This window comes from Bubalus kerabau, chromosome 8 (genome assembly GCF_029407905.1).
Source record: "Bubalus kerabau isolate K-KA32 ecotype Philippines breed swamp buffalo chromosome 8, PCC_UOA_SB_1v2, whole genome shotgun sequence".
Taxonomy (NCBI): domain Eukaryota; kingdom Metazoa; phylum Chordata; class Mammalia; order Artiodactyla; family Bovidae; genus Bubalus; species Bubalus kerabau.
In genome coordinates this window covers 54084670-54109407 of record NC_073631.1, presented here as the reverse complement: position 1 = coordinate 54109407, position 24738 = coordinate 54084670, and the positions used below count along the sequence as shown (strand labels likewise).

The window sequence follows — 24738 nt, the reverse complement described above, 5'->3', positions numbered from 1 at the left end:
CATTGCTGAGGAGTTTGTACTATGATATATTGGGTGTTGTTTGAGTGTCTGTCTTATCATTCATAGATCATTTTGTAGAGGCTGGACTTCAACAAACTATAAACTTTTAATATCTGGTTATTTTAGGGAAATTTCTTCCCACCTCTCTCCTTCCCGCCCTTCCTTTCAGATTTTTATACTTTTAGTATAGAATGTTTAGCAGTTTTCTTTTTTTTCCTCTCTGGGAAAGATTCTACCACCATTCCTAATCCTTTTAGAAAAAGCTATAGTCATGTCAGTTCAGAGGTGTTGATGTTTTATACAGTTGAGTTCTGTGAGATATGAATCTCTGATATTCATAGAAGATGCCTTACTTTATTCTCATATTTATGCGCGGCTCTTTTCCACATGCTAGAAAATTTGAAACTTTATCTGATTTCAAGTCTACATTGGAGATCAAGTTAACAGTTATATCTGTTTCTCCTCTCTTTATTTTAGCTGGACCAGACCAATTTTGAAGAAAGGATACAGACAACGCTTGGAATTATCAGACATATACCATATCTCTTCTTCTGATTCTGCTGACAATCTATCTGAAAAATTGGAAAGGTATGTTCATGAACATTGTTTATTAGTTGAAGAGAGAAATTAATATTATTAGAGACTAGAGAACTACTATTGGAGGGCCTAATTCTTAAAATGGGGTATTTATAATAGGAACATCCTATTTTCTTGATGAAGTCTTGATCAATTAAGAATTAACCATAGAAGGGATGAAAGAAAACCATTTCCCTGGTAAAAGATCTTTTTTTTTTTTTTTTTGAAAATACATATTTGAATTCTGAGAAGCTATCTGTCACTTAAAGAACATTAAGTGGATTTTGTGAAGACCAGAATAACATCTTTATGAAGCAAGTTGTGTATATTTGCCTCTAGAATCTTAAATCGTGAATACAGATATGCATATTCAGAAATCTTAGGGTAAAGGCAGTTGGATGTAAAGAATATGTAGAAGTTTCATATTTTTGAGCACATGTTAAATGCCAGGTATGGTATCTCCTCTGAGCCTCTCTGGAAGGAAAGTATCATTATCTCTATCTTATAGAAGAGCAAATTGAGGCTCAGAGAGATTAACTTTCCAGCTAATAAATGGCTGAGCTCTGGTTCAAACTCGGGTCCATACTCCCAGCTTCCCCAAAAACAGTGTTTCCCCTTGTGAAGAAGTCTTCTTTTTAAAGAGTATTGGTTACAATCCTTTTGATTGCCAGTGACGGGAATCCAATCAAGTAGCTTAAGTAAATAAAAAGAGGAAATGTATTGACTCATGTAGTCTATCTGTGTAAAAGCCTAGGGAGAGAACTGCCGTTAGGGACTCAGTGGAACCAGGAACTGGTTTTATTGTCTCAGATTGGCTTCTTCTATGCAGTGGTCCTCAGAATGCTTTTTTCATGTCTTTGCAGACCACTGAGGAAAGAGTCTTTTTTCCAAAAGTGAAAAATCCCAGAAACTTTTGAGTCACATGCTTACTTCTTGGACCAACAACAATCTGTGAATGAGCTGGACAGGGTCTTGTGCCAGCAGTACAGGATCTGATACCAGATGAGGGGGAAGGGAAGAGGGAGTTGGCAAAAGAGAAAGAGAAGCAACTACTTTTTAACAGCACCAAAATAAAAGAGTCGAGTAGACTTATAATTTGTTTACTTTATTTTCATTAAACTCATTGAATTTCTTTTGAAGTTTCAAGGCAAATAAGGTGTTTAGCCTTATTGTTTCTTGGTTTTATTCAAAGAATTAGAATAGAGGAAGTAGCAGATTCACATTTCCAAGATCAAGCACCAGCTTCTATTATTGAGCACTTACTATATGTAAGTGCCATTAAGGCGGTATTACTTTTGTTTTTTGTTTTTGTTTGATTTGTTCTGGTTATGATAAATAAACAGAATAAAGTCTAGAATAGAGTCTGGTATATATAGCTGTCCCTTGGTAGATCCCCTATGGATACCAAACTTTATGTATGCTCAAGTCCCTTATACCAAATGTTATATTATTTGCAAATAACCTACATATATTCACTTTCAGTTCAGTTCAGTTCAGTCGCTCAGTTGTGTCCGACTCTTTGCCACCCCATGAATCGAAGCACGCCAGGCCTCCCTGTCCATCACCAACTCCCGGAGTTCACTCAGACTCATGTCCATCGAGTCAGTGATGCCATCCAGCCATCTCATCCTCTGTCGTCCCCTTCTCCTCCTGCCCCCAATCCTTCCCAGCATCAGAGTCTTTACCAATGGGTCAACTCTTCACATGAGGTGGCCAAAGTACTGGAGTTTCAGCTTCAGCATCATTCCCTCCAAAGAAATCCCAGGGCTGATCTTCAGAATGCACTGGTTGGATCTGCTTGCAGTCCAAGGGACTCTCAAGAGTCTTCTCCAACACCACAGTTCAAAAGCATCAATTCTTCGGCGCTCAGCCTTCTTCACAGTCCAACTCTCACATCCATACAGGACCACAGGAAAAACCATAGCCTTGACCAGACGAACCTTTGTTGGCAAAGTAATGTCTCTGCTTTTGAATATTCTATCTAGGTTGGTCATAACTTTCCTTCCAAGGAGTAACGTCTTTTAATTTCATGGCTGTAGTCACCATCTGCAGTGATTTTGGAGCCCAAAAAAAGAAAGTCTGACACTGTTTCCACTGTTTCCCCATCTATTTCCCATGAAGTGATGGGACCAGATGCCATGATCTTCGTTTTCTGAATGTTGAGCTTTAAGCCCACTTTTTCACTCTCCATTTTCACTTTCATCAAGAGGCTTTTGAGTTCCTCTTCACTTTCTGCCATAAGGGTGGTGTCATCTGCATATCTGAGGTTATTGATATTTCTCCCGGCAATCTTGATTCCAGCTTGTGCTTCTTCCAGCCCAGCATTTCTCATGATGTACTCTGCATATAAGTTAAATAAGCAGGGTGACAATATACAGCCTTGACATACTCCTTTTCCTATTTGGAACCAGTCTGTTGTTCCATGTCCAGTTCTAACTGTTGCTTCCTGACCTGCATACAAATTTCTCAAGAGGCAGGTCAGGTGGTCTGGTATTCCCATCTCTTTCAGAATTTTCCACAGTTGATTGTGATCCACACAGTCAAAGGCTTTGGCATAGTCAATAAAGCAGAAATAGATGTTTTTCTGGAACTCTCTTGCTTTTTCTATGATCCAGCGGATGTTGGCAATTGGATCTCTGGTTCCTCTGCCTTTTCTAAAACCAGCTTGAACATCAGGAAGTTCACGGTTCACGTATTGCTGAAGTCTGGCTTGGAGAATTTTGAGCATTACTTTACTAGCATGTGAGATGAGTGCAATTGTGTGGTAGTTTGAGCATTCTTTGGCATTGCCTTTCTTTGGGATTGGAATGAAAACTGACCTTTTCCAGTCCTGTGGCCACTGCTGAGTTTTCCAAATGTGCTGGCATATTGAGTGCAGCACTTTCACAGCATCATCTTTCAGGATTTGGAATAGCTCAACTGGAATTCCATCACCTCCACTAGCTTTGTTCGTAGTGATGCTTTCTAAGGCCCACTTGACTTCACATTCCAGGATGTCTGGCTCTAGATGAGTGATTACACCATCATGATTATCTCTCTAGATTACTTATAATGCCTAATACAATGTGAATTTTATGTAATAGTTGCCAGCACACGAAAAATTCAAGTTTTGCTCTTTGAAACTTTTTGAAAAAATTTTTTTGGTGAATATTTTCCTTCCCCATTTGGTTGACTCTACAGATGTGGAACCTGAAGACATGAAGGGCCAGTTATAGTAGGTGCTCAGTAAATATTTGTTGAATTAATAAATGATGATTGAATGTGAAATGGCTGACATTATGCAAAAACCTGTAACACTGCTGCAGGGATAAAATATATAAACATAATACATTGTAGGTATATCAGCAATAATATACCAAAAATATATCAGCAATAATATATTCAAAATAATCTAGTAGATAGTGAATATCTAAGTTCTAAATGGATGCTGAACAAAAGATTAATCACAGTAGGACTAGGCTACTCAAAACCTGTTTACTCCAGGTTTATTTTTATCTGTGGCTGAATAGAGGACATATACCTGAATTTGTAGTATTATCTGGTCTAACATTTTTTTCTCCTCACTTTTCATCGTCTTCATATCAAATGTACCCACTTTTTTCCAATTCAACAGCTGTGTGCCAGCATAAGTCCATAAACCCTATTAATATTTTTGTCTTTGGTGGGTATTTCTTCTTTCTTCTCTTATTTATTTTTTTAAAATAAAAGTTGTTATTTAGAGTTTATTCAAACATTTTGGAAGAGTGACATACACTTATGGTACTTTGTAACTCTCAGTTCAGTTCAGTCACTCAGTCATGTCCGACTCTTTGCGACCCCATGAACTGCAGCACACCAGGCCTCCCTGTCCATCGTCAACTGCCAGAGTTTACCCAAACTCATGTCCATTGAGTCAGTGATGCCATCCAGCCATTTCATCCTCTGTCGTCCCCTTCTCCTCCTGCCTTCAATCTTTCCCAGCATCAGGGTCTTTTCAAATGAGTCAACTCTTCTCATCAAGTGGCCAAAATATTGCAGTTTCAGCTTCAACATCAGTCCTTCCAATGAATACCCAGGACTGATTTCTTTTAGGTTGGACTGGTTGGATCCAGCAGTCCAAAGGACTCTCAAGAGTCTTCTCTAACATCACAGTTCAAAAGCATCAATTCTGTGCTCAGCTTTCTTTATAGTCCAACTCTCACATCCAGTCATGACTACTGGAAAAACCATAGCCTTGACTAGATGGACTGTTGTTGACAAAGTGATGTCTCTGCTTTTTAATATGCTGTCTGCTGCTGCTAGGTCGCTTCAGTTGTGTCCAACTCTGCTGTCCAGGTTGGTCATAACTTTCCTTCCAAGGAGTAAGTGTCTTAATTTCATGACTGCAATCACCATCTACAGTGATTTTTGGAGCCCCCAAAAATAAAGTCAGCCACTGTTTCCACTACACCCTTGGAAAGTGACCCTGCCTCATATTTCAAAAACTGATTTGTGACAAAGGCCCTCAGGCAGTTACCCTGCAGTTGAAGTACATTGGTCCATCTGGCTCAGTTTGTGACCTTGGGTTTGAACTCTGTGTAACTCTCCTGTGTGCAAACCACACATCCATTTCATGATTATAACTCAGCTACGTACTTGCTAAGTATAAAATTTCTTCCCTTGTGATTCAGCTCTTGGTGTTCAGAATGCTTACTGGGTCTAACACAGCATCTACCCTCACTGCCAATTCCTTCACGTTCCAGTAGTACAAGTCCCATCCACTAAAAAAAATTCTCCAGCTTTGTTTCCCCCCTCAGATCGCTACCCCATTCTTTTTTTTTTTTTTTAATTTTTTTCATTGTTAATATTCTCTGCTCTCCTGGTTTCTCCACTTCTCCTCCTTGCCTTTACATCCCAGTTCCCTGACTATAGTTTTTGTGTTTACCATGTTATTAAAATGATGTTGACCATGTTCACCAGAGGTCTCTTAATATGAAATATAATGACATCTTCCTACCATGACTTCAGGGTTGAACACTTCTTCCCACCTTGAAATCATCTCTTTGGTTTATGTACCACCTCTCTTCCTGGTTTTCTCATCCGACTCATTCTTCCTTTGAAAGAGGCAGATTCTGCCTCCATATTTCGCTTCTTACCCTGTTGTGAATCACTGCATGACATGGAAGGGAGGCAAGTACTGTGTGTGAGTAAAGAGTGGAAAGAGTGTGAGCAGATAGATGGATGGCATAGGGTTTAGGCATGATAGATAGTAAGCTTCTCAGGAAAGCGAGTGTCCATGTACAATGGCCATGATTGCCAAATCTGCCTTCATATCTCAGATGTGTGAGCTTCCTTTGGAATAACTTAGAACACCTCTAATAAAGGTAGATGGATAGTAATGAGAATTTGTTGTTCAGTTGCATCTGACTCTTTTGCAACCCCATGGATTGTAACCCACCAGGCCCCTCTGTCCATGGGATTTCCCAGGCAAGAATACTGGAGTGAATTGCCATTTTCTTCCCCAGGGGTTATTCGCAACCCAGGAGACTCAACTCGAGTCTCCAACTTTGGCAGGCAGATTCTGTACCATTGAGCTACTAGAGAAAGCCAGTGATGAGAATAGCGTTGAAAAAATGCAGAATCTTTATATAGTTCTTTCCTGTGAAATTTCTCATCTCTGTACAGTATAAAAAGGAAGATGAAGGGTAACATTTAGGGATATATTTTAACCACTTGGAAAGAAGAAGGCTTTTATTAACAGAAAGTAATGGCAAAACCTTAAATATAATCAGGTTATGGATGTATAGTATTTAAAGAAAAAGCAACATTTATTTAATACAAACCATTTTTCATACTTTTAAATTTCTGTTCTACCAGAAAATACAGAATTTGATTATATCCCAATTTTCCAAAGACTTTTATATAAAAGTGACATTTGATGATATTTGTTCCATACTCCTACATTTAAAAACAAAGTCCAAATAATAAGTTTTTCTAATGTTAAATCACAGAAAAATCCACTTGACTTTTAATCTTGTTTTTGGTTTTACAGCTAAATTTTGTACAATCCACTACAGTTACAAATAGATAAAGAATAAGACATAAAGGAAAAATTAAGTATTTATTTTTCACCTTGTTCCAAGCATGGTTATGTGTATTCATAAGAGTTGTATTTTATTTATCCAACTCTCACATTCATTGATTTTTAGAATCCCAGAACATTTCTTTAGCATATATAATGTGTACTTGTCATGAAGTCAACTCCTTGAAAATTGGTGTATGGTGGAGCATTGAATTCAGCCAAATTATCTGCTTGAGATAGTGTTGGAAGCTCCCCCACAAGTTTTTGTCTCTGGTCACTTGGGTTAATTTCCATGGATGTACTTGTGTGAATAGAACTATGTTAAGGGAAATAGAGAATTCAAATATTTGCACATGCAACTTACTGGTCCCACTTTTTATTCTTTTGCAGAGAATGGGACAGAGAACTGGCTTCAAAGAAAAATCCCAAACTCATAAATGCCCTTCGACGATGCTTTTTCTGGAGATTTATGTTCTATGGAATCATATTATATTTAGGGGTAAGGCTTTTATTTGTAAACTCACTGTGGGTAAAATAATTACATTCATTTTTAAGACTGTAAAAGGAATAGGGTAATCTGGTACACAGGAAAAAGGACAATCTAACTCCAAATACAAAGAAACCACTAAAACTTTAGTGGAGGCAAGTAAAAAGTGCTTTGGAACTAAGAGATACTGGAACACAGGTGGTGTATTATAATTTAAAATGGGTTCAGTAGATGAAATTTCTTAAAATCATTTCTGTTATCACAAATCACATTATTATCCTGGAATATGAGATTGTGGGTGATTTTATTTTCCTATATTCTACATAAGAAGGTCAGGAGACAGTATCAGGAGAATTAGGTAAAATTCAGTTAATTTCATACATGAGTATTTGTAATATTTTGAAATCATATCTGCATGCTGAATTGTTTTAAATAGCAAAAATTAAAAATACGGCAGTGAAGTATTCCTGCAGTATGTTTTCTCAGTCTTCTGTGTCACCTTCATTGTGAAGAGATCTCCATGGGTGAGGACGCCAGGCTTTATGGTGCTCAAGTGCAGTCTAGGATGTTCCCCAGCTGCTGTCAAATGTGACTCTAATCTATTACTTTTTACATCACCATAGCATCATTTTGTATCCTTGATTGTAACCTGTAAAAGTGATGGCAAGTTGAAAACTTACTGTACAATATTTACTTTGGGAGAATATTGGTCTTCATGCCTCTGGGAGTGAGGAGTGCGGTAGTGCTCCCCAAGAGGTGCCCAGCAAGTTGCATTGCTTTATGAACTTGTGCTTAATGCATACCAAATAAGTACATTTCCACATTTGTTTTGACAAGGATGATCACATGTTTTATAATCCTCTTGATGACATCATGGAAGACATTCTTCTGCCTTTTGAAATTATCTGTTTATCTATCTGCATGGAAATGTGCAGTAGTTTGGGGGTGATGCTATTTTATTTGTAAATATGAATAAGGCAGCTGAGGAATTCATTATCTTTTAAGATATTTTTGAGGTGATTTTTCTTAATGTGAGCACCCAGACTTTGGGAAACAGTTTTATCTATTTAAAAAAATGTGTTGTTTGCCTTGCTGACTACAAACTCTGCCTTTGAATCCCAGTATTAAAAGTACAATTCTCTCTGGCCATAACATATAATGGTCATCCGTGGATCAAAGTGACTACTTTAGATAATTGTTATGCCATTACTAAGGCCATGGTGAAACTCATTTTTCTTCATGTTCTCCATCACATGCTGCTTCCATTGATTAACATAAACACAACTGAGTAGAAGCTGGGAGAAAGGCTGAATTATTAAGTCCTTTTTATGCTCTGCCTGACTTGTGAGATAGTTTGTTCCTTTAGATTCCACCAGGATAGAAGTTTCATGTGAACAAAAGCCCTCATTTAAACATGGAAATTTAGATGATGCATGAACATATTTATAAAATTTATGTTTGATCTGATATACACAGATCAAAATATAGTTTAATATTTATTGAGTATCTTAGCTATTCCAGGTTCAGCATTAAGCCCTTTATAAAGATTATTTTGTTTAATTCTCCTAGTAATGCTATGAAGCAGTCATTAGTGTCTCCAACAGATAGAAAAGAAAATTGAGATGCAGGAAATTAAGTAACTTTTCCAAAGTTATGCATATGGAAAATTTGGTGATAGCCAGGTCTCTTTGGTTCCAAAGCCTGTGACCCTTCCATTAGATCAGATTATAATTGCTCTGTAACTATATAATGATTGTATGTTAGTACTAAATAGAACGGTGGCTGTAGTAATCAGTCTTGGACCTGCTGATCTACTCTGCATCTTCTCAGGAGATACAGGTTAAAAGTTTGAAGGTTGAGGATTCTTCTAGGGTCACCTCAGGGACAAATCTGAAGAAAATTCAGATTTTGGTGGCAGGACAGTGGAACCAACTGGAATGTTTCTGCTTATACTTGGAAAGGAATTGTGTGAAATCCACCCAAGAGCCAGAAGTGCTAAGGGTCAAAGATATAGAAAAAATTAAGTGGTAGAAGAATGAAGTGAATGTGGAGAAAGACTAGCTTGTTCTTAAATGTCTCAAGCCTAAACATGTCTCAAGCCTTTTGTCTCAAGCAAAAGGAATCTTAAAGCCTTTCTAGGTGGAAAATGGCAACCCACTCCAGTGTTCTTGCCTGGAGAATCCCAGGGACGGGGGAGCCTGGTGGGCTGCCGTCGATGGGGTAGCACAGAGTCGGGCACGACTGAAGTGACTAAGCAGCAGTAAGCAGCAGCAGGTGTATTAATTAACTACCCAGAGGTGGGAGTGAGGAGTGATGGATACTCCTGAGCTAAGCCGGGCCCAAAGCCCCTGGTCTGGAACTGACAGCATGTTTAAATGGCAAAGTTGATTTCTATCAGCTCAACTTCCTCTGATATCCAGCAGAATATGGGTGAGGAAAAGGACTGATGGGGAAAGCAATTGACACATGTATGGTGGGAAGGCAGGGAGAGAATATTTATTGGCACAGGTGTGGTGAGGCTGTGAGTCTCAGAGTAAAGGCTTCATGGCCTCACTGTGCAGTTTTAAGCAGTGAAAATGTTGAAAACTGTTAAGTCTTTAAGAATTTATATGGTGGTCATTAAGACTAGTGTAGCTTCTCAGGGCATCTGATCTCTCTACTCCATTCTTTTTATCTCTTACAGGAAGAAAAGAAGGAGAGAAAATTTCACTATTCTAATAAGACCTCTCTCCTTTTAAACAACTTGTACCAAATGCCTTGGTATTTATTGTATTCTTTCTGGGTATTTCTTCTTTCCTCTGTGTGTGTCATTCTGGTAATTTTTGTTTCATTAAATGAGCAGGGATTGTCGAACCTGCTATTACATTACTCTTGGTAAAAGATGGACATACTTTCAGGATGTCCTGTGTGTTCTTAGTCCCTCTAAACCAGGATAATTATGGTGTAAAGAAGGTTTGGTTGGTTTCAGGACTGATAGAAAAAGTACTATAAAATTTGCTGTTGACTGTGAAAGGTTAAGAAAAAAAAGGAAATGCCGTCATGAAGGAGTTTGTCTCTCTGCAATAGTGATGTAATTTTAAGTCATATTAGCTATGGTCTCGGAGAAGGCAATGGCAACCCACTCCAGTACTCTTGCCTGGAAAATCCCATGGATGGAGGAGCCTGGTGGGCTACAGTCCATGGGGTCACTAGGAATCAGACATGACTGAGCAACTTCACTTTCACTTTTCACTTTCACGCATTGGAGAAGGAAATGGCAACCCACTCCAGTGTTCTTGCCTGGAGAATCCCAGGGACAGCGGAGCCTGGTGGGCTGCTGTCTAGGGGATCGCACAGAGTCGGACATGACTGAAGCGACTTAGCAGCAGCAGCAGCAGCAGCTATGGCCTCTCCTCATTAACTATGTACTTGTTTTCTTTTTCTTTTCTGCATTTGACTCAGCAGCCAGATACAAAATTACCTTTAACATCTAAGACTCTGAGCATAGAAGAGAAACTGACTGTTGAAAAATTAACTATGTGAGTCAATTAAGGACGTTAGAGGGAGTCAAGGGAAAGGAGTTCTATAAACAGATTACCTAGAGAATATGGTTATCATGATACTTTTATTATGATTAGAAATTCACAAGTGTGTACTCAAATATATTTTTGACTCCTAGGCAGCTCTGGGCATATTTCCATCATCAAATTGAGATACACATCAGTAAGACTTGGGTCAAACTACTTTTATTATTTAAATTTCTTAAGCCCCAGAAGTTTAAGGAGCATAAGGATGTCTTGGGACTTGTGCTGCTAGAGTTCTTAAGTCCCACAGTCTGTCTTGCAAAAGAAGATCTTTGTTGTCATGTTTGGACAAAGACATTGGCTAGGTGTTTGAGTTCAGGCATACTGCTAATGAAGAGAGAGTGTTTGGGGCAATTCTACACATGAGTAGTCTCTGGTTTAGGCACTTTGACTTACTTATGTCCCTTTTCATTGTTGCTGTTGTTCAGTCACTAAGTCATGACTCTGACTCTTTGCAACCACATGGACTGCAGCACTCCAGGCTTCCCTGTCCTTCACTATATCCCTGAGTTTGCTCAAACTAATGTCCATTGAGTTGGTGATGCTATCTAACCATCTCATCCTCTGCCACCTTCTTATCCTTTTACCTTCAATTTTTCCCCAGCATCAGGGTTTTTTACAGAGTCAGCTTTTTGCATCAGGTGTCCAAAGCATTGGAACTTCATCATCAGTCTTTCCAATGAATATTCAGGGTTGATTTCTTTTAGAATTGACTGGTTTGATCTCCTTGCAGTCCAAGGGATTCTCAAAAGTCTTCTCCAGCACCACAGTATGAATGCAAAATTTCTTTAGTTCTAAACCTTCTTTATGATTCATTTCTCTCATCTTTACATAACTACCATATGGAAAAACCATAGCTTTGACTATACAGACCTTTATTGACAAGGTGATATCTCTGCTTTTTAATATACTATCTAGGTTTGTCATGCCTTTCCTTCCAAGGAGCAAGTGTCTGAATTTCATGCTTATAGTCACCATCTGAAGTGATTTTGGGGCCTAAGAAACTAAAATCTGTCACTGCTTCCACTTTTTCCCCTTCTATTTGCCATGAAGTGATGGGACCAGATGCCATGATCTTAGATTTTTGAATGTTGAGTTTCAAGCCAGCGTTTTCACTCTTCTCTTGCACTCTCATCACAAGGCTCTTTAGTTCCTCTTCACTTTCTGCCATTAGAGTGATATTATCTGCATATCTGAGGTTGATATTTCTCCCCAAAATCTTGACTGTAGCTTGTGAATCATCCAGCCTGGCATTTCACATGATGTACTCTGCATGTAAGTTAAATAAGCAAGATGACAATACAGCCTTGATGTGCTGCTTTACCAGTTTGGAACCAGTCTATTGTTCCATATCCAGTTCTAATTGTGGCTTCTTGACCTGCATAGAAGTTAGTATGTTGCTTCTTGACCTGCATAAAGGTAAGGTGATCTAGTACTCCCGTCTCTTTAAGAATTTTCCAGAGTTTGTTGTGCTTGTAAGGCTTTAGTGTAGTCAATAAAGCAGAAGTAGATATTTTTCTGGAATTCCCTTGCTTTCTCTATGATCCAGGGAATGTTTGCAATTTGATCTCCGGTCGCTCTGCCTTTTCTAAACCCAACTTGTACATTTGGAAGTTCTTGGTTTCCATACTGCTATAGCCTGGCTTGAAGAGTTTTGAGCATAACTTTTACTAGCATGTCCCTTTAACCTAAGGTCAGCTGAAAGTGAAAGTCAAGAAGAAAGTGAGGTTGCTCAGTTGTGTCCAACTCTTTGTGACCCCATGGACTGTGGCCTACCATTGCTCTTCCATCCATGGGACTTTCCAGGCAAAAGTACTGGAGTGGGTTGCCATTTTCTTCTCCAGAGGATCAAATCCAGGCCTCCTGCATTGTAGGCAGATGCTTTACCATCTGAGCCACCAGGAAGTGAACTTCCCTGGTGGCTCAGATGGTAAAGGTCAGTTACCTCCAGCAAATCTAGATGCCTGTCATGGAGGACTCGCTTCAGCTTCCTCTCCCATCCCCTCTATCTAACTTCCTCTCTTACCCCATTGAGGTCTTGAATGCTATACTGCCTACACTCACCCTGTATCCTGAATATTTCCATCCTCTACTAGAACTCCCATTCCTAAGACATGGCTATACTTACTTGTGCAACCCATTGTGTACTATCCAGTTCCTGTGACAAGGTTTGGAAAATCATATGGTTTAGATTTCTTTGAAACAGGTAATTTTTACTTTAGTGTAACCAGTCCGACCCTACATAAAGTGGTTTATTTGGTCTGAGATGGACTCTGGAATAAAATTCCCCCAGTGATTCTGATTGAGGTAGACTGGCATGAACATTTTCACTGAATGCATCTGACTTTCATTAGAATCTAAGGTGAGTATATGCGGGGTGGGGTGGTACTTTTGGAACTTTTTAGTTGAATTTTTTAAAATGATGATATCAAAAAATTTTAAACATAGAAATAATTATTAGCTCCCCTAATGACAGAAGGACAATGTTCCTCAAACTTTTATATACATACTAGGCAGCAGCTCCTACCACCTGGCTAAAATATAGATTCTGACTCAGAAGTTTCTGAGTTGAACCTAAGATTCTGCATCTCTAAAAGAAAGGGCTTCCCTGATGGCTCAGACAATAAAGCCATCTGCCTGCAATGCGGGAGACCCAGGTTCAATCCCTGGGTTGGGAAGATCCCCTGGAGAAGGAAATGGCAACCCAGTCCAGTACTCTTGCCTGGAAAATTCCATGGACTGAGGCTCCTGGTAGGCTACAGTCCATGGGGTCACAAAGAGTCAGACATGACTGAGCGACTTCACTTCACTTCACAAGAAAGTAACATGATAATATAAATCAACTATATGCCAGTAAAAAATAAAAAAAGAAAAACAAAAGCTCCCAGGTGAAGATGCTCTTTTCCTAGCACTATACTTTGAGTAGCAGGGACTTGCAGGGTCATAGAAGAAGAGAAAGGCTAGTTAGAAGTTACAGTTGTGAGAAAAGAACTAGGTGGACTTATCATGGCCAAGGAGTCCCTGAATGAAAGGGACAGGAATCCCACTGAGATTAAATGTGGCTAAGGGTTTATTTCAGAGTCCCAATGTTAACTATTAACTTTCTGTGTCTTACTCTGGCACTCTCTCTCAAGACTCTGTTGGAGAGTAGATGACAGTGTGCATGGAGAGGGCAAAGGTATAGCTAGGAGGGACTCTCAAGATTGCAGGAGAGATGATCCAATCTCTTTCTGTTAAAAACAATATTATGTGGGTTGGTTAGGCTTTTACAGTACTAGTGAACACAAAGTTGCTGCATAAGCATCTAGCATTACATGTGCTTTTAAAGGTGAATTTAGGAATCTAACACCATGTCTCATAGGATATTGTCTCTGGGGCAAAATGCATCTGTTCTCACATGTGAAACTTTAGAATAAAGTTGATTTATAAATTAGGAATTGTCTGTGATCATGTATTGTACTTACAGCTTAAACTGCATGTTTATTGTTGTTTAGTTACTAAGTCATGTCCGACTCTTTTGGGACCGGTGGCCCAGTTTCCTCATTCTTGCTGTGAGCTTGGGGCCTCTTTATGTCTTCTAGTTAACCAGTATCAAGTGGTGACTCATGAGTGTGATGTGGTGATGGTGTACAGTTTCTATGATTCCTTTTAACTTTTAAATTATGTGTCTGTCATATGGGGCCTAGAAAAATGGTATTTATTTTAAATTGCAGTGATATTACCATAACTTGATTTGGTAGTTTGATGTTGAACAAATCACAGTGCTTGTACTGATGATCAACTTGGGGAAAACCAGGTCATGTTATAACAGTTTTCATTTTGATTTAAGGTTATAAATACGAGTTGAGGCTCTGTTACCAAACTGGTTTGATCCTAGTTTTAACCACTTGCTAGCTGTCTGACACTGGACAAGTTATTTAGACTGTCTCAGTTTTTTTAAATTGTAAACAGAGACAATAATAGTTCTTACTTCATATAATTATTGTGCAAAATAAAGTTAAGCATGTAGAGTAGATCTTGGTACAAAGAAAGTGCTTCATAAGTGTTACCTATTACTGTATCATTAAATATAGTCTATACCGACCTTTACAAATACTCCTATTATTTGCATTTACTTATTTTTCTATACTCTAGAAGCAAGTCTTAGAGTACCAATTTCATATTTCTAGAGCATAGAAAAATACCTAGAATCTGTTACTTCAGAAATTAAAATTAATACTTTAACATATCTTCTAGTATTCCATTTTCTGAATTAAGCCTACTCTTGCTATTATATTAGCAAGTCCAGGAACATGTTCTTTTAAAACATGAAGAACATAGCTTAGATTTCTAGTAAAGACATTGCTAGTAATAGTTATTAAATCAATAAACACTCAAAATACCAAAAGCAAAACATTTTCAATTAGGCATTGAATCTAAAAACATGATTCAGGGTAGAAAGATACTATGATGATACTTTTGAATTCTGTTCTTGATGTTGGTGTACATACATTTTTGTGAAAACTGCATAGTTAGGACAATGGGTAGGTTTTATTTTCTATGTCAAATATGTAAAATGTTTGTTTAGCAGTTAGTATAAAGTCAAAAATTTCCATCAGACTGTAGTGTATCAAGATAAATAAAAATTTGACACTTTTGTTTACTCTCTCAAATCATAAGCTTTTCCTTTGGTATATAAGCCAGTACTGTTTGCATTTTATGGTAAATTCTGGGTGTATCCCTGCCTGTGTGTTTACACTTCCATTTTTTTGTATGTGTGTTTTCTTTTTATCATTAATTTACTATCATAAGTTATATACAACTTTCTATCTAAAGTTTATTAATTTTGAGTGTTTTTATGATTAAGACAATGATCAGATAATTATTGATAAACTTGATGCTTATCTTTCCAACTTTTTCCAATAAGAATATATATACTTAACGAAGGGATGTGAATCATTACTTTAAATAATGTATTATAAATCTACCTCTCTTAATGCATTATGAATGCCTTCTCATATCATTAGATACTTTTCTACCTAGTCATTTTAATGCTTAATGACTCATGTGGCTGTACTATAATTTATTTTATCAGTTCCTCATCATTGAATATTTAGATTGCCTCCAATTTTTCACTGTTATAAATAATCTTTCAAAGCTATATATGACAAACCCACAGCAAACATTATCCTCAATGGTGAAGAATTGAAAGCATTTCCTCTAAAGTCAGGAACAAGACAAGTGTGTCCACTTTCACCATTACTATTCAACATAGTTTTGGAAGTTTTGGCCACATCAGTCAGAGCAGAAAAAGAAATAAAAGGAATCCAAATTGGAAAAGAAGAAGTAAAACTCTCACTATTTGCAGATGACATGATCCTCTACATAGAAAACCCTAAAGACTCCACCCGAAAATTACTAGAACTAACCAATGACTATAGTAAACTTGCAAGATATAAAATCAACACACAGAAATCCCTTGCATTCCTATACACTAATAATGAGAAAACAGAAAGAGAAATTAAGGAAACAATTCTATTCACCATTGCAACGGAAAGAATAAAATACTTAGGAATATATCTACCTAAAGAATCTAAAGACCTATATATAGAAAACTATAAAACATTGGTGAAAGAAATCAAAGAGGACACTAATAGATGGAGAAATATACCATGTTCATGGATTGGAAGAATCAATATAGTGAAAATGAGTATACTACCCAAAGCAATTTATAGATTCAATGCAATCCCTATCAAGCTACCAGCAGTATTCTTCACAGAGCTAGAACAAATAATTTCCCAATTTGTATGGAAATACAAAAAACCTCGAATAGCCAAAGCTATCTTGAGAAAGAAGAATGGAACTGGAGGAATCAACCTACCTGACTTCAGGCTCTACTACAAAGCCACAGTTATCAAGACAGTATGGTACTGGCACAAAGACAGAAATATAGATCAATGGAACAAAATAGAAAGCCCAGAGATAAATGTACGCACCTATGGACACCTTATCTTTGACAAAGGAGGCAAGAATATACAATGGATTAAAGACAATCTCTTTAATAAGTGGTGCTGGGAAAACTGGTCAACCACTTGTAAAAGAATGAAACTAGAACACTTTCTAACACCATACACAAAAATAAACTCAAAATGGATTAAAGATCTCAACATAAGACCAGAAACTATAAAACTCCTAGAGGAGAACATAGGCAAAACACTCTCTGACATACATCACAGCAGGATCCTCTATGACCCACCTCCCAGAATATTGGAAATAAAAGCAAAAATAAACAAATGGGACCTAATTAAACTTAAAAGCTTCTACACATCAAAGGAAACTATTAGCAAGGTGAAAAGGCAGCCTTCAGAATGGGAGAAGATAATAGCAAATGAAGCAACTGACAAACAACTAATCTCAAAAATATACAAGCAACTCCTACAGCTCAACTCCAGAAAAATAAATGACCCAATCAAAAAATGGGCCAAAGAACTAAATAGACATTTCTCCAAAGAAGACATACAGATGGCTAACAAACACATGAAAAGATGCTCAACATCACTCATTATCAGAGAAATGCAAATCAAAACCACTATGAGGTACCATTTCACACCAGTCAGAATGGCTGCGATCCAAAAGTCTACAAGTAATAAATGCTGGAGAGGGTGCAGAGAAAAAGGAACCCTCTTACACTGTTGGTGGGAATGCAAACTAGTACAGCCACTATGGAGAACAGTGTGGAGATTCCTTAAAAAACTGGAAATAGAACTGCTTTATGATCCAGCAATCCCACTGCTGGGCATACACACTGAGGAAACCAGAATTGAAAGAGACACGTGTACCCCAATGTTCATCGCAGCACTGTTTGTAATAGCCAGGACATGGAAGCAACCTAGATGTCCATCAGCAGATGAATGGATAAGAAAGCTGTGGTACATATACACAATGGAGTACTACTCAGCCATTAAAAAGAACACATTTGAATCAGTTCTAACGAGGTGGATGAAACTGGAGCCTATTATACAGAGTGAAGTAAGCCAGAAAGAAAAACACCAATACAGTATACTAACGCATATATATGGAATTTAGAAAGGTCCTAACAATAACCCTGTATGTGAGACAGCAAAAGAGACACTGATGTATAGAACAGTCTAATGGACTCTGTTGGAGAGGGAGAGGGTGGGAAGATTTGGGAGAATGGCATTGAAACATGTGTAATATCATGTATGAAATGAGTCGCCAGTCCAGGTTCAATGCACGATACTGGATGCTTGGGGCTGGTGCACTGGGACGACCCAGAGGGATGGTATGGGGAGGGAGGAGGGAGGAGGGTTCAGGATGGGGAGCACATGTATACCTGTGGTGGATTCGTTTTGATGTTTGGCAAAACTAATACAGTGTTTCAGGTTTAAAAATAAAATAAAATTTAAAAAAATAAATAAATAAAAGGGAATGGTACAGTTCCAAAAAAAAAAAAAAAAAAAAGAGATATAGCTCAATGCATGGGAGATCATACAGGAAAACAGTTTGTTTATCCAACTAAGAAGCAGAGCAGAGATGCACCCCCAGAAAGAAAGGGTATGGACATTGTCTACAATGAGGAGGAGTGCAGTACATCAGAAACTAGGCAGAGATACACACCCTTAGAGGAAGGGGCGGGGGTGTCCTGCGTGAGGAGGAGTGCACTGTGGAGGTGTGTAAATCACACACATAGGAGCATCCTTCCGGGGCTTTGTTTACCTTTGGCCAATTGTCTTGTTTCTTCCTTCAGTCTGACTGGTCCATGGGTCTTCCTCAAGAGGAGTGCACAATTATTTTTTCTAAGATGGCTCCCACCACAGAGGCCTATGGGTGCATGATCACACTTATTACAGGGAGGGGCCCCCTTCTCTTTCAACCCCCAAGAACTCCCTGCACATGTGCAGACAGGGAAGTCTTCCTTGACCTCAGGAGTGGGCACCTACCTGTCTATTGGCTTTATCAGGGCTCAGCTTTTACCACTGGCTTTGTCCTTGGAGTTTTGGGATGAGAACAAAGGCTCAACTCTACCCCACTTGACAACACCAGGTGTCTGGCCAGAGGCCCACTGTTGCCCACCTCACAAATATACTCAGATGTTGACTGTTCTGGTTCGGAGGCAACTCCTATGACTCTGAGTTATGCTTTATCTCTAGTAGCTCCATTCTTTTGCAACCACACAACAGTCATTTTCTTAGAATCCCCCTGTAACCTTTTCTGGGATATGTATATCCCATTGTTCTTCCAGAGACTCTCAGGAAAATTTAATGCAGGTCTATTGGTCGGTCCCCAGCCGTAGCCACCAACACACCTCCCTTATGTTTTGTGCCTTGGAACAGATCTTAGGATCTTTTGTTGAGTTCTGATCTCTGCCCCATCAGCTCAGTGATACATCTGTGCTATTCTTTCAGTTCTATTTATCCATACTTTGATCAGGAAATTGTCTCCAGACATAAAACCAGCATGGTCATAAGATTAACATTGTGAATTTCCTTCCATGATGGACAGACTCTTAAGGTGGGTTCTGTGGTCCCTACCTACTGATAGCCATACTTTTGGTCAATGCCTTCCAACTGACTGTAGTTTGCCATGTCTCCTGCTACTAGTCCAGGCAGGGAAGTACAGTAGGATGCCTATGATTATGTAGATAAGAATCCATTACAGAAGCCTGTAACATCCATCTCGGTAGGAGGCTCTATTGCCCACGCTGCCTTAAAGAAGCAAACTATCATATTAGTTGTTGCTTATGATGAGGACCATGCAGCAAGGAACAGAGAGCCTGTGGCCAGTATCTAGCCAGAAGTGATGCCTTCAGTCTGACAATTGCAAGCAATTGAATTATGCCAACAAACCTGGGCCTTTCTCCAATTAATCCTTAGCTGAGTTTACAACCCTGGATAATATCCTGATAGCAATCTTGTGAGACCCTACACAGAACAGTATGCAACTCCTTCATAAGACTTCTGGCCTACAGAACTCAGGAATAATTACTGTGTATCTGTGTATATGTATCTGTGAGTGTGTGTGTGTGTGTGTGTGTGTGTGTTTAACTAAATTAATTTTAGTGTTTAAACTAAAATTTTGATAATGTGTTACACAACAATAAAAAATTAATGTACACTGCATTGTATCACAACCTTTTAACTCTGAAGTCTAATTCCTGAGTACAGTAATATGTAACATTTTTTCTCTTTTATCTTGATGGTTGTGTAATAGGACCCTCAAAATTAAAACTGTTTGATGAGTGAAAAAAAAAAATTCTTTCAATGTACATCTCTTTAAAAGCTAAATTTTAGTAGATTTTCCAATTGCCTTCCAGAAAAGATGTATTAATTTACTTTGCTTATACTAAAGTATAAAAATTCAGTCCTAACAATAGGTATTATAATTTTAAAAATATTTCCAAATTGTTAAGAGTAAAAGAGTGTATTATCATTTTTATTTGAATTATTTTTGTCTCCTAGTGAGTTTAAACAGTTTTTATGGACAAAGGAGCCTGGCAGGTTACAGGCCATGCGGTCTCAAAGAGTCAGACACGACTGTAATGACTTAACATGCCCGCACATGTATTAAGCATTTATATATACATGTTTTTGAGGGATGCAAATTGCCTTTTGGAGAAAGCAATGGCACCCCACTCCAGTTCTCTTGCCTGGAAAATCCTACGGACGGAGGAGCCTGGTAGGCTGCCGTCCATGGGGTCGCTAAGAGTTGGACACGACTGAGCGACTTCACTTTCACTTTTCACTTTCATGCATTGGAGAAAGAAATGGCAACCCACTCCAGTGTTCTTGCCTGGAGAATCCCAGGGATGGGGGAGCCTGGTGGGCTGCTGTCTATGGGGTCGCATAGAGTCGGACACGACTGAAGCAACTTAGCAGCAAATTGCCTTTTAATATTCTTTGTTTATTTTTATTTTCTTATTGCTTTTTGAAAGGCTATTTTCCTCAGCCTGTTATTTGTTTCTAGTGAGTTTTGTTAATTTTTTATTTCCTTAATTATCAGAAGTTTCAATTTTTAAAAATTTGCTGCCCATACCTGTACTTTTTGTTTTAGGTTTGTTTTCTGTCTTTGGCATTTGACATTTAAAAAATCTTCTCTACCCAAAGTAGTAAGTGCATATTTCTTCAAAAAATTTTTTTTCATCTTTTATGTGTAATTATTGAATCCATTTGAATTTATTTGGATGTATGTATGAAATGAAGGTGAAAGTGCTAGTCGCTCAGTTGTGTCTGACTCTTTGTGATCCCATGGACTATAGCCCGCCAGGTTCCTCTGTCCATGGACTCCTTCAGGCAAGAATGCTAGAGTGATAGCCATTCCCTTCTCCAGGGCATCTTCCTGAGCCAGGAATTGAACCTGGGTCTCCAGCATTGCAGGCAGATTCTTTATTGTCTGAGCCACCAGAGAAGCCCATGTCTGAGATAGAAATCTAATTTTTAAAAAATGAGTATGAGTGTCTCCATTGTTTATTGCACTTTCTGCACTGAAATAAAATGACATATTTTATTACATATAAAATTGCTGTCTGTACTTGGACCTGTTCTTGAACATTCCAGACAAATCAGTCTATTTCTTTGTCATTCCGCAAACTATTAGAGCTGTATAATATAATTTAATACCCAGTAAGGTAGATCTTCTCACACGTTATTCTTATTCCTCAAATGTTTTTGGTTAGTCTCTTGTTTTTTTCCAAATGAAATTTTGAATCATCTTATCCATTGATTCAAGTATTTGCTGAATGGATATTCTGTGTTAGGTATGGTGCATGATGTTGGGACTCTCGGAAAAGCTGACAGCCCTGCTCTTATGGTTCATGCCCAAATATCCACTAGGAATTCTGATAAAGATTGTATTAATCTTATACAATAACTTGAAAGAGAATGTTAGCTTTGTAATATTCATTTTTTCTTTTTAGAAAGTTTGCAGTCTCTCCATTTATTTAAGACTTTAAAAATATGTCTTAGTAATGTTTTTTAGAATATATTTTAAGATATGTATATATTACTTATTGGTATTTGCAATGTATCATTTGTTGTATGTTACTAGAAATGGGATGCTTACTTAATTATTACTCTTGGTATTTAGGAATCTATTTTCTTATTTTAAATAATTTCTGTTTTCTTTCTACATTTCTGGGATTAAGATACATAAAATATATATAAAGCAAGTTGAGATGATAATGATAATTTTACTGACTGCACACTATAGAAAACAATGTAACCTTAGAGGTTTTTCAACTGATTCCTCCTGTATTAGAAACAACTATGCTTTGGATTTGCAATTATAATTTTTAAAGTAATCTTGGGATTAATTAATTTAATGTAATTGCAAGCATGAACCAAGTTTTCTATTTTCACCCGAACTTTCTTTCTTGATTTAACTATCCAGAGGACGTTCGTATCTCTAGAAACATCTAACGCTGTCCTAAGTGTGCAGATAGAACAAAATGGTTAAAGGATTCAGACTCAACTACAGTTCATTTAAGCTGAGGTCTAGAGGATCCCGGGAGAGACCAGGTGTATTTCCCAGGAGGTATTTTCAGGCTTCCTAATTTTTTTCTTGGGAGGCTAATCTAAATATATTCCCAGCAAGAAGGTAGTCACTTGTGCTGTTCTCTAGCTTGACCCCCTCTACCCAGATGGTCTTCTGAACTCACACTATTCAGACCTGCATCCCTCTGAGTAGAAAACACACATAGCAATGTCAGGATGTGTGCTAGACAATTGTCCAGGGAATCCTCAGCCTCAGCCGTGGGATTCCCTGGACTCAGATCATATAATCTGAGATATTAGCTCTGGAGGGGATCTTTAAGATAAGCTTGCTCCACCACTTAGTTTATGAGTGAGGAAACTGTCAAGAGGAGGGAAGTGACTAAGGTGACACAGAGTGTAGGTAACATGCTGGGATAAGAACTTGGATTTCATGACTCTCACTTCAGTGTTTATTGCCATGTCACGCTGACTTAAAGATTGGTATCAGGCTTCTTCCATTATCTAAGTGAACTCTTAATTTCATCTTGATTTGTGTCTGATTAAAAATAAAATATTTTATCAAATTTTAAATAAATTTGCATTCTACCTCATTACATTCAAGCCTTAGTTGGCTTGCACTATTTTATATGGTGGCAAATCGGGACTTTTCTTGTGTAATGAAAATAGTCTGGCAACAGGGTTCACACAGCTTTCACAAAGTAAGAATAGAGGACTGTGTTTCTCCCAGTCATTACCAGGATGGTTTTTTAAAGGACTGCACACACAGATTAAGCCTAGGTATCAGTTACCATTGTTTTCCCTTCCAAATAATAAAATCAGGTGATGTCTGTAAGTGCTTTCATTATAAATATTAGAGAACATGCTGCTTAAAACAGAGCATGGAAAACTATAGGAGGAGGGGTCTGGAGTGCTGATTTTGTCCTTTAATGTTGATGGTTCCATGTTGCAGTGAGGTTTATGTTTTGCTGTTGGCAGATGGTCCAATTATTAAAATTTTCTCTACCAAAAATTTTCTACGTTTTTCTTTTTTCTGTGAATATGTACCCTCCCAGAGTAATGCTACCAATGTCATTGTGGAATAGCCATTGTTGTTCAAAGGATGAATATGTTCTCTTTTTGTTTGAGGTAAGGTGACAGCTAATTAATTCAGTCATGCAACCTGCAGAATAGGTATCTGAATCAGATTAACACAGTCTTATTTATTTTGTTATAAGTCACAACTGAATTCCAATTCTGCAAATAGTTCTGTTGTGAGGTGACAGGTTATGGAAAAAATATAATGGTGATACAGTGGCGGGGACTTTAGTTCAGATTACTCAGTAGGAGAAAACTTGCATAAGCCCATATATTTCTAACTCTAAAAATTCTGTGTACAGCTCAGTTACTAAAATATTTCTCTTTTCCCTCAGAATATTCTTTTTTAGCATTCCATAGATAAGAGTCACTCCTTAGAAATATGCATGGTGGTTTTTATCAGTGGTTCTATATTCAATAATAGTATCTACTAGTCCTGGAAAAAGGAGGAAGGTGATTATGCTAATTATGATACAAGCAGCTGGATTCATGGAAAGTTGTCACACATCATAGTCTTCTGGCTAAAGTCTTATAATGAGCAAGAAATGACATTTTATCTGGTATGTCTGGTAATGCTCCCAACTTATTCTCTGCTTCATAGCCACACACAGTATATCCAAAATGGGTGGCACATAAGAGTTCATTCCTCTTGACTGCAATCAAGAGAGCATTTTAACCAAATGCAAACCCAATGTTAATGTAAAAATAAATCAGTATAGATGTGGCATTGACATTTGTCTATAAAGAATGTAGACATAATATGGAAAAATTCTAGGATAAAATATTGATGTAAAATTAAGTTTGAGGATGAAATAGTGCCACTATAAGCATACTGTGAAAATTATATTTGTATTGTGGATATATTTATACATGTAGTTTCAAATCTAAGGTTCATGTCGACTGTACATTTTCATAGTTTAAGGAATTATTTTGAAATAAATGATCTATTCTAGAGAAAGTTTGGCATGAATCTATAGAACTTAATAAAAACAGCCAGGGCAGCACTTGCACAGATTTAATAGTTTAGGAATGGGAACAGCCCATCTTCCCCAGCATAGGGAATGGGGCAATTATCCTGATTTATTCACAGGATGTCATGTAAACAGCACTTAGAATAAATGAGGTAGATATACAAGTATCGTTGGGGCTACATGTCAGAAACACAACTGTGTTTAAAAAGTTAAAAGAAAATTGCAAGCAGCACAATATGATACCATTTATATAAAGGTTACAGCCTCAAAAACAATTCTATATATTGTAAAAATGAATATACATGTAACAAAAGTACAAAGCATGCATAAAATGGTACATGCCAACAAGCAGTAATTTCTGCACTTACTTACCTTTTAGATAGAAGGTACTCTTCTGTGTGCATGTGTGCTCAGTTGCTAAGTCCTGTGTCTTTAGCGACCCCATGGACTTCAGCCCACCAGGTTCTTCTATCCATGGGATTTCCCAGGCAAGAGTACTGGAGTGGGTTGTAGTTCCTTCTCCAGGGGATCTTCTCAA

General features: G+C 37.8%; 1 protein-coding gene across 13 annotated transcripts in view; it reads left to right on the top strand.

Annotated features, from left to right (window-relative positions):
* CFTR (CF transmembrane conductance regulator) overlaps positions 1-24738 on the top strand; it is a 318775-nt gene that overhangs the window by 42012 nt on the left and 252025 nt on the right. For all 13 annotated transcript variants that reach the window (XR_008717817.1, XR_008717819.1, XM_055590287.1 and 10 more), the window contains exons 2-3: positions 478-588; positions 7007-7115. Coding sequence is in view for 11 of the 13 variants with exons in the window: in XM_055590287.1 (XP_055446262.1) it covers positions 478-588; positions 7007-7115 (220 nt within the window). In the remaining 2 variants the exon portion in view is untranslated. The remainder of the gene's footprint in view (positions 1-477; positions 589-7006; positions 7116-24738) is intronic.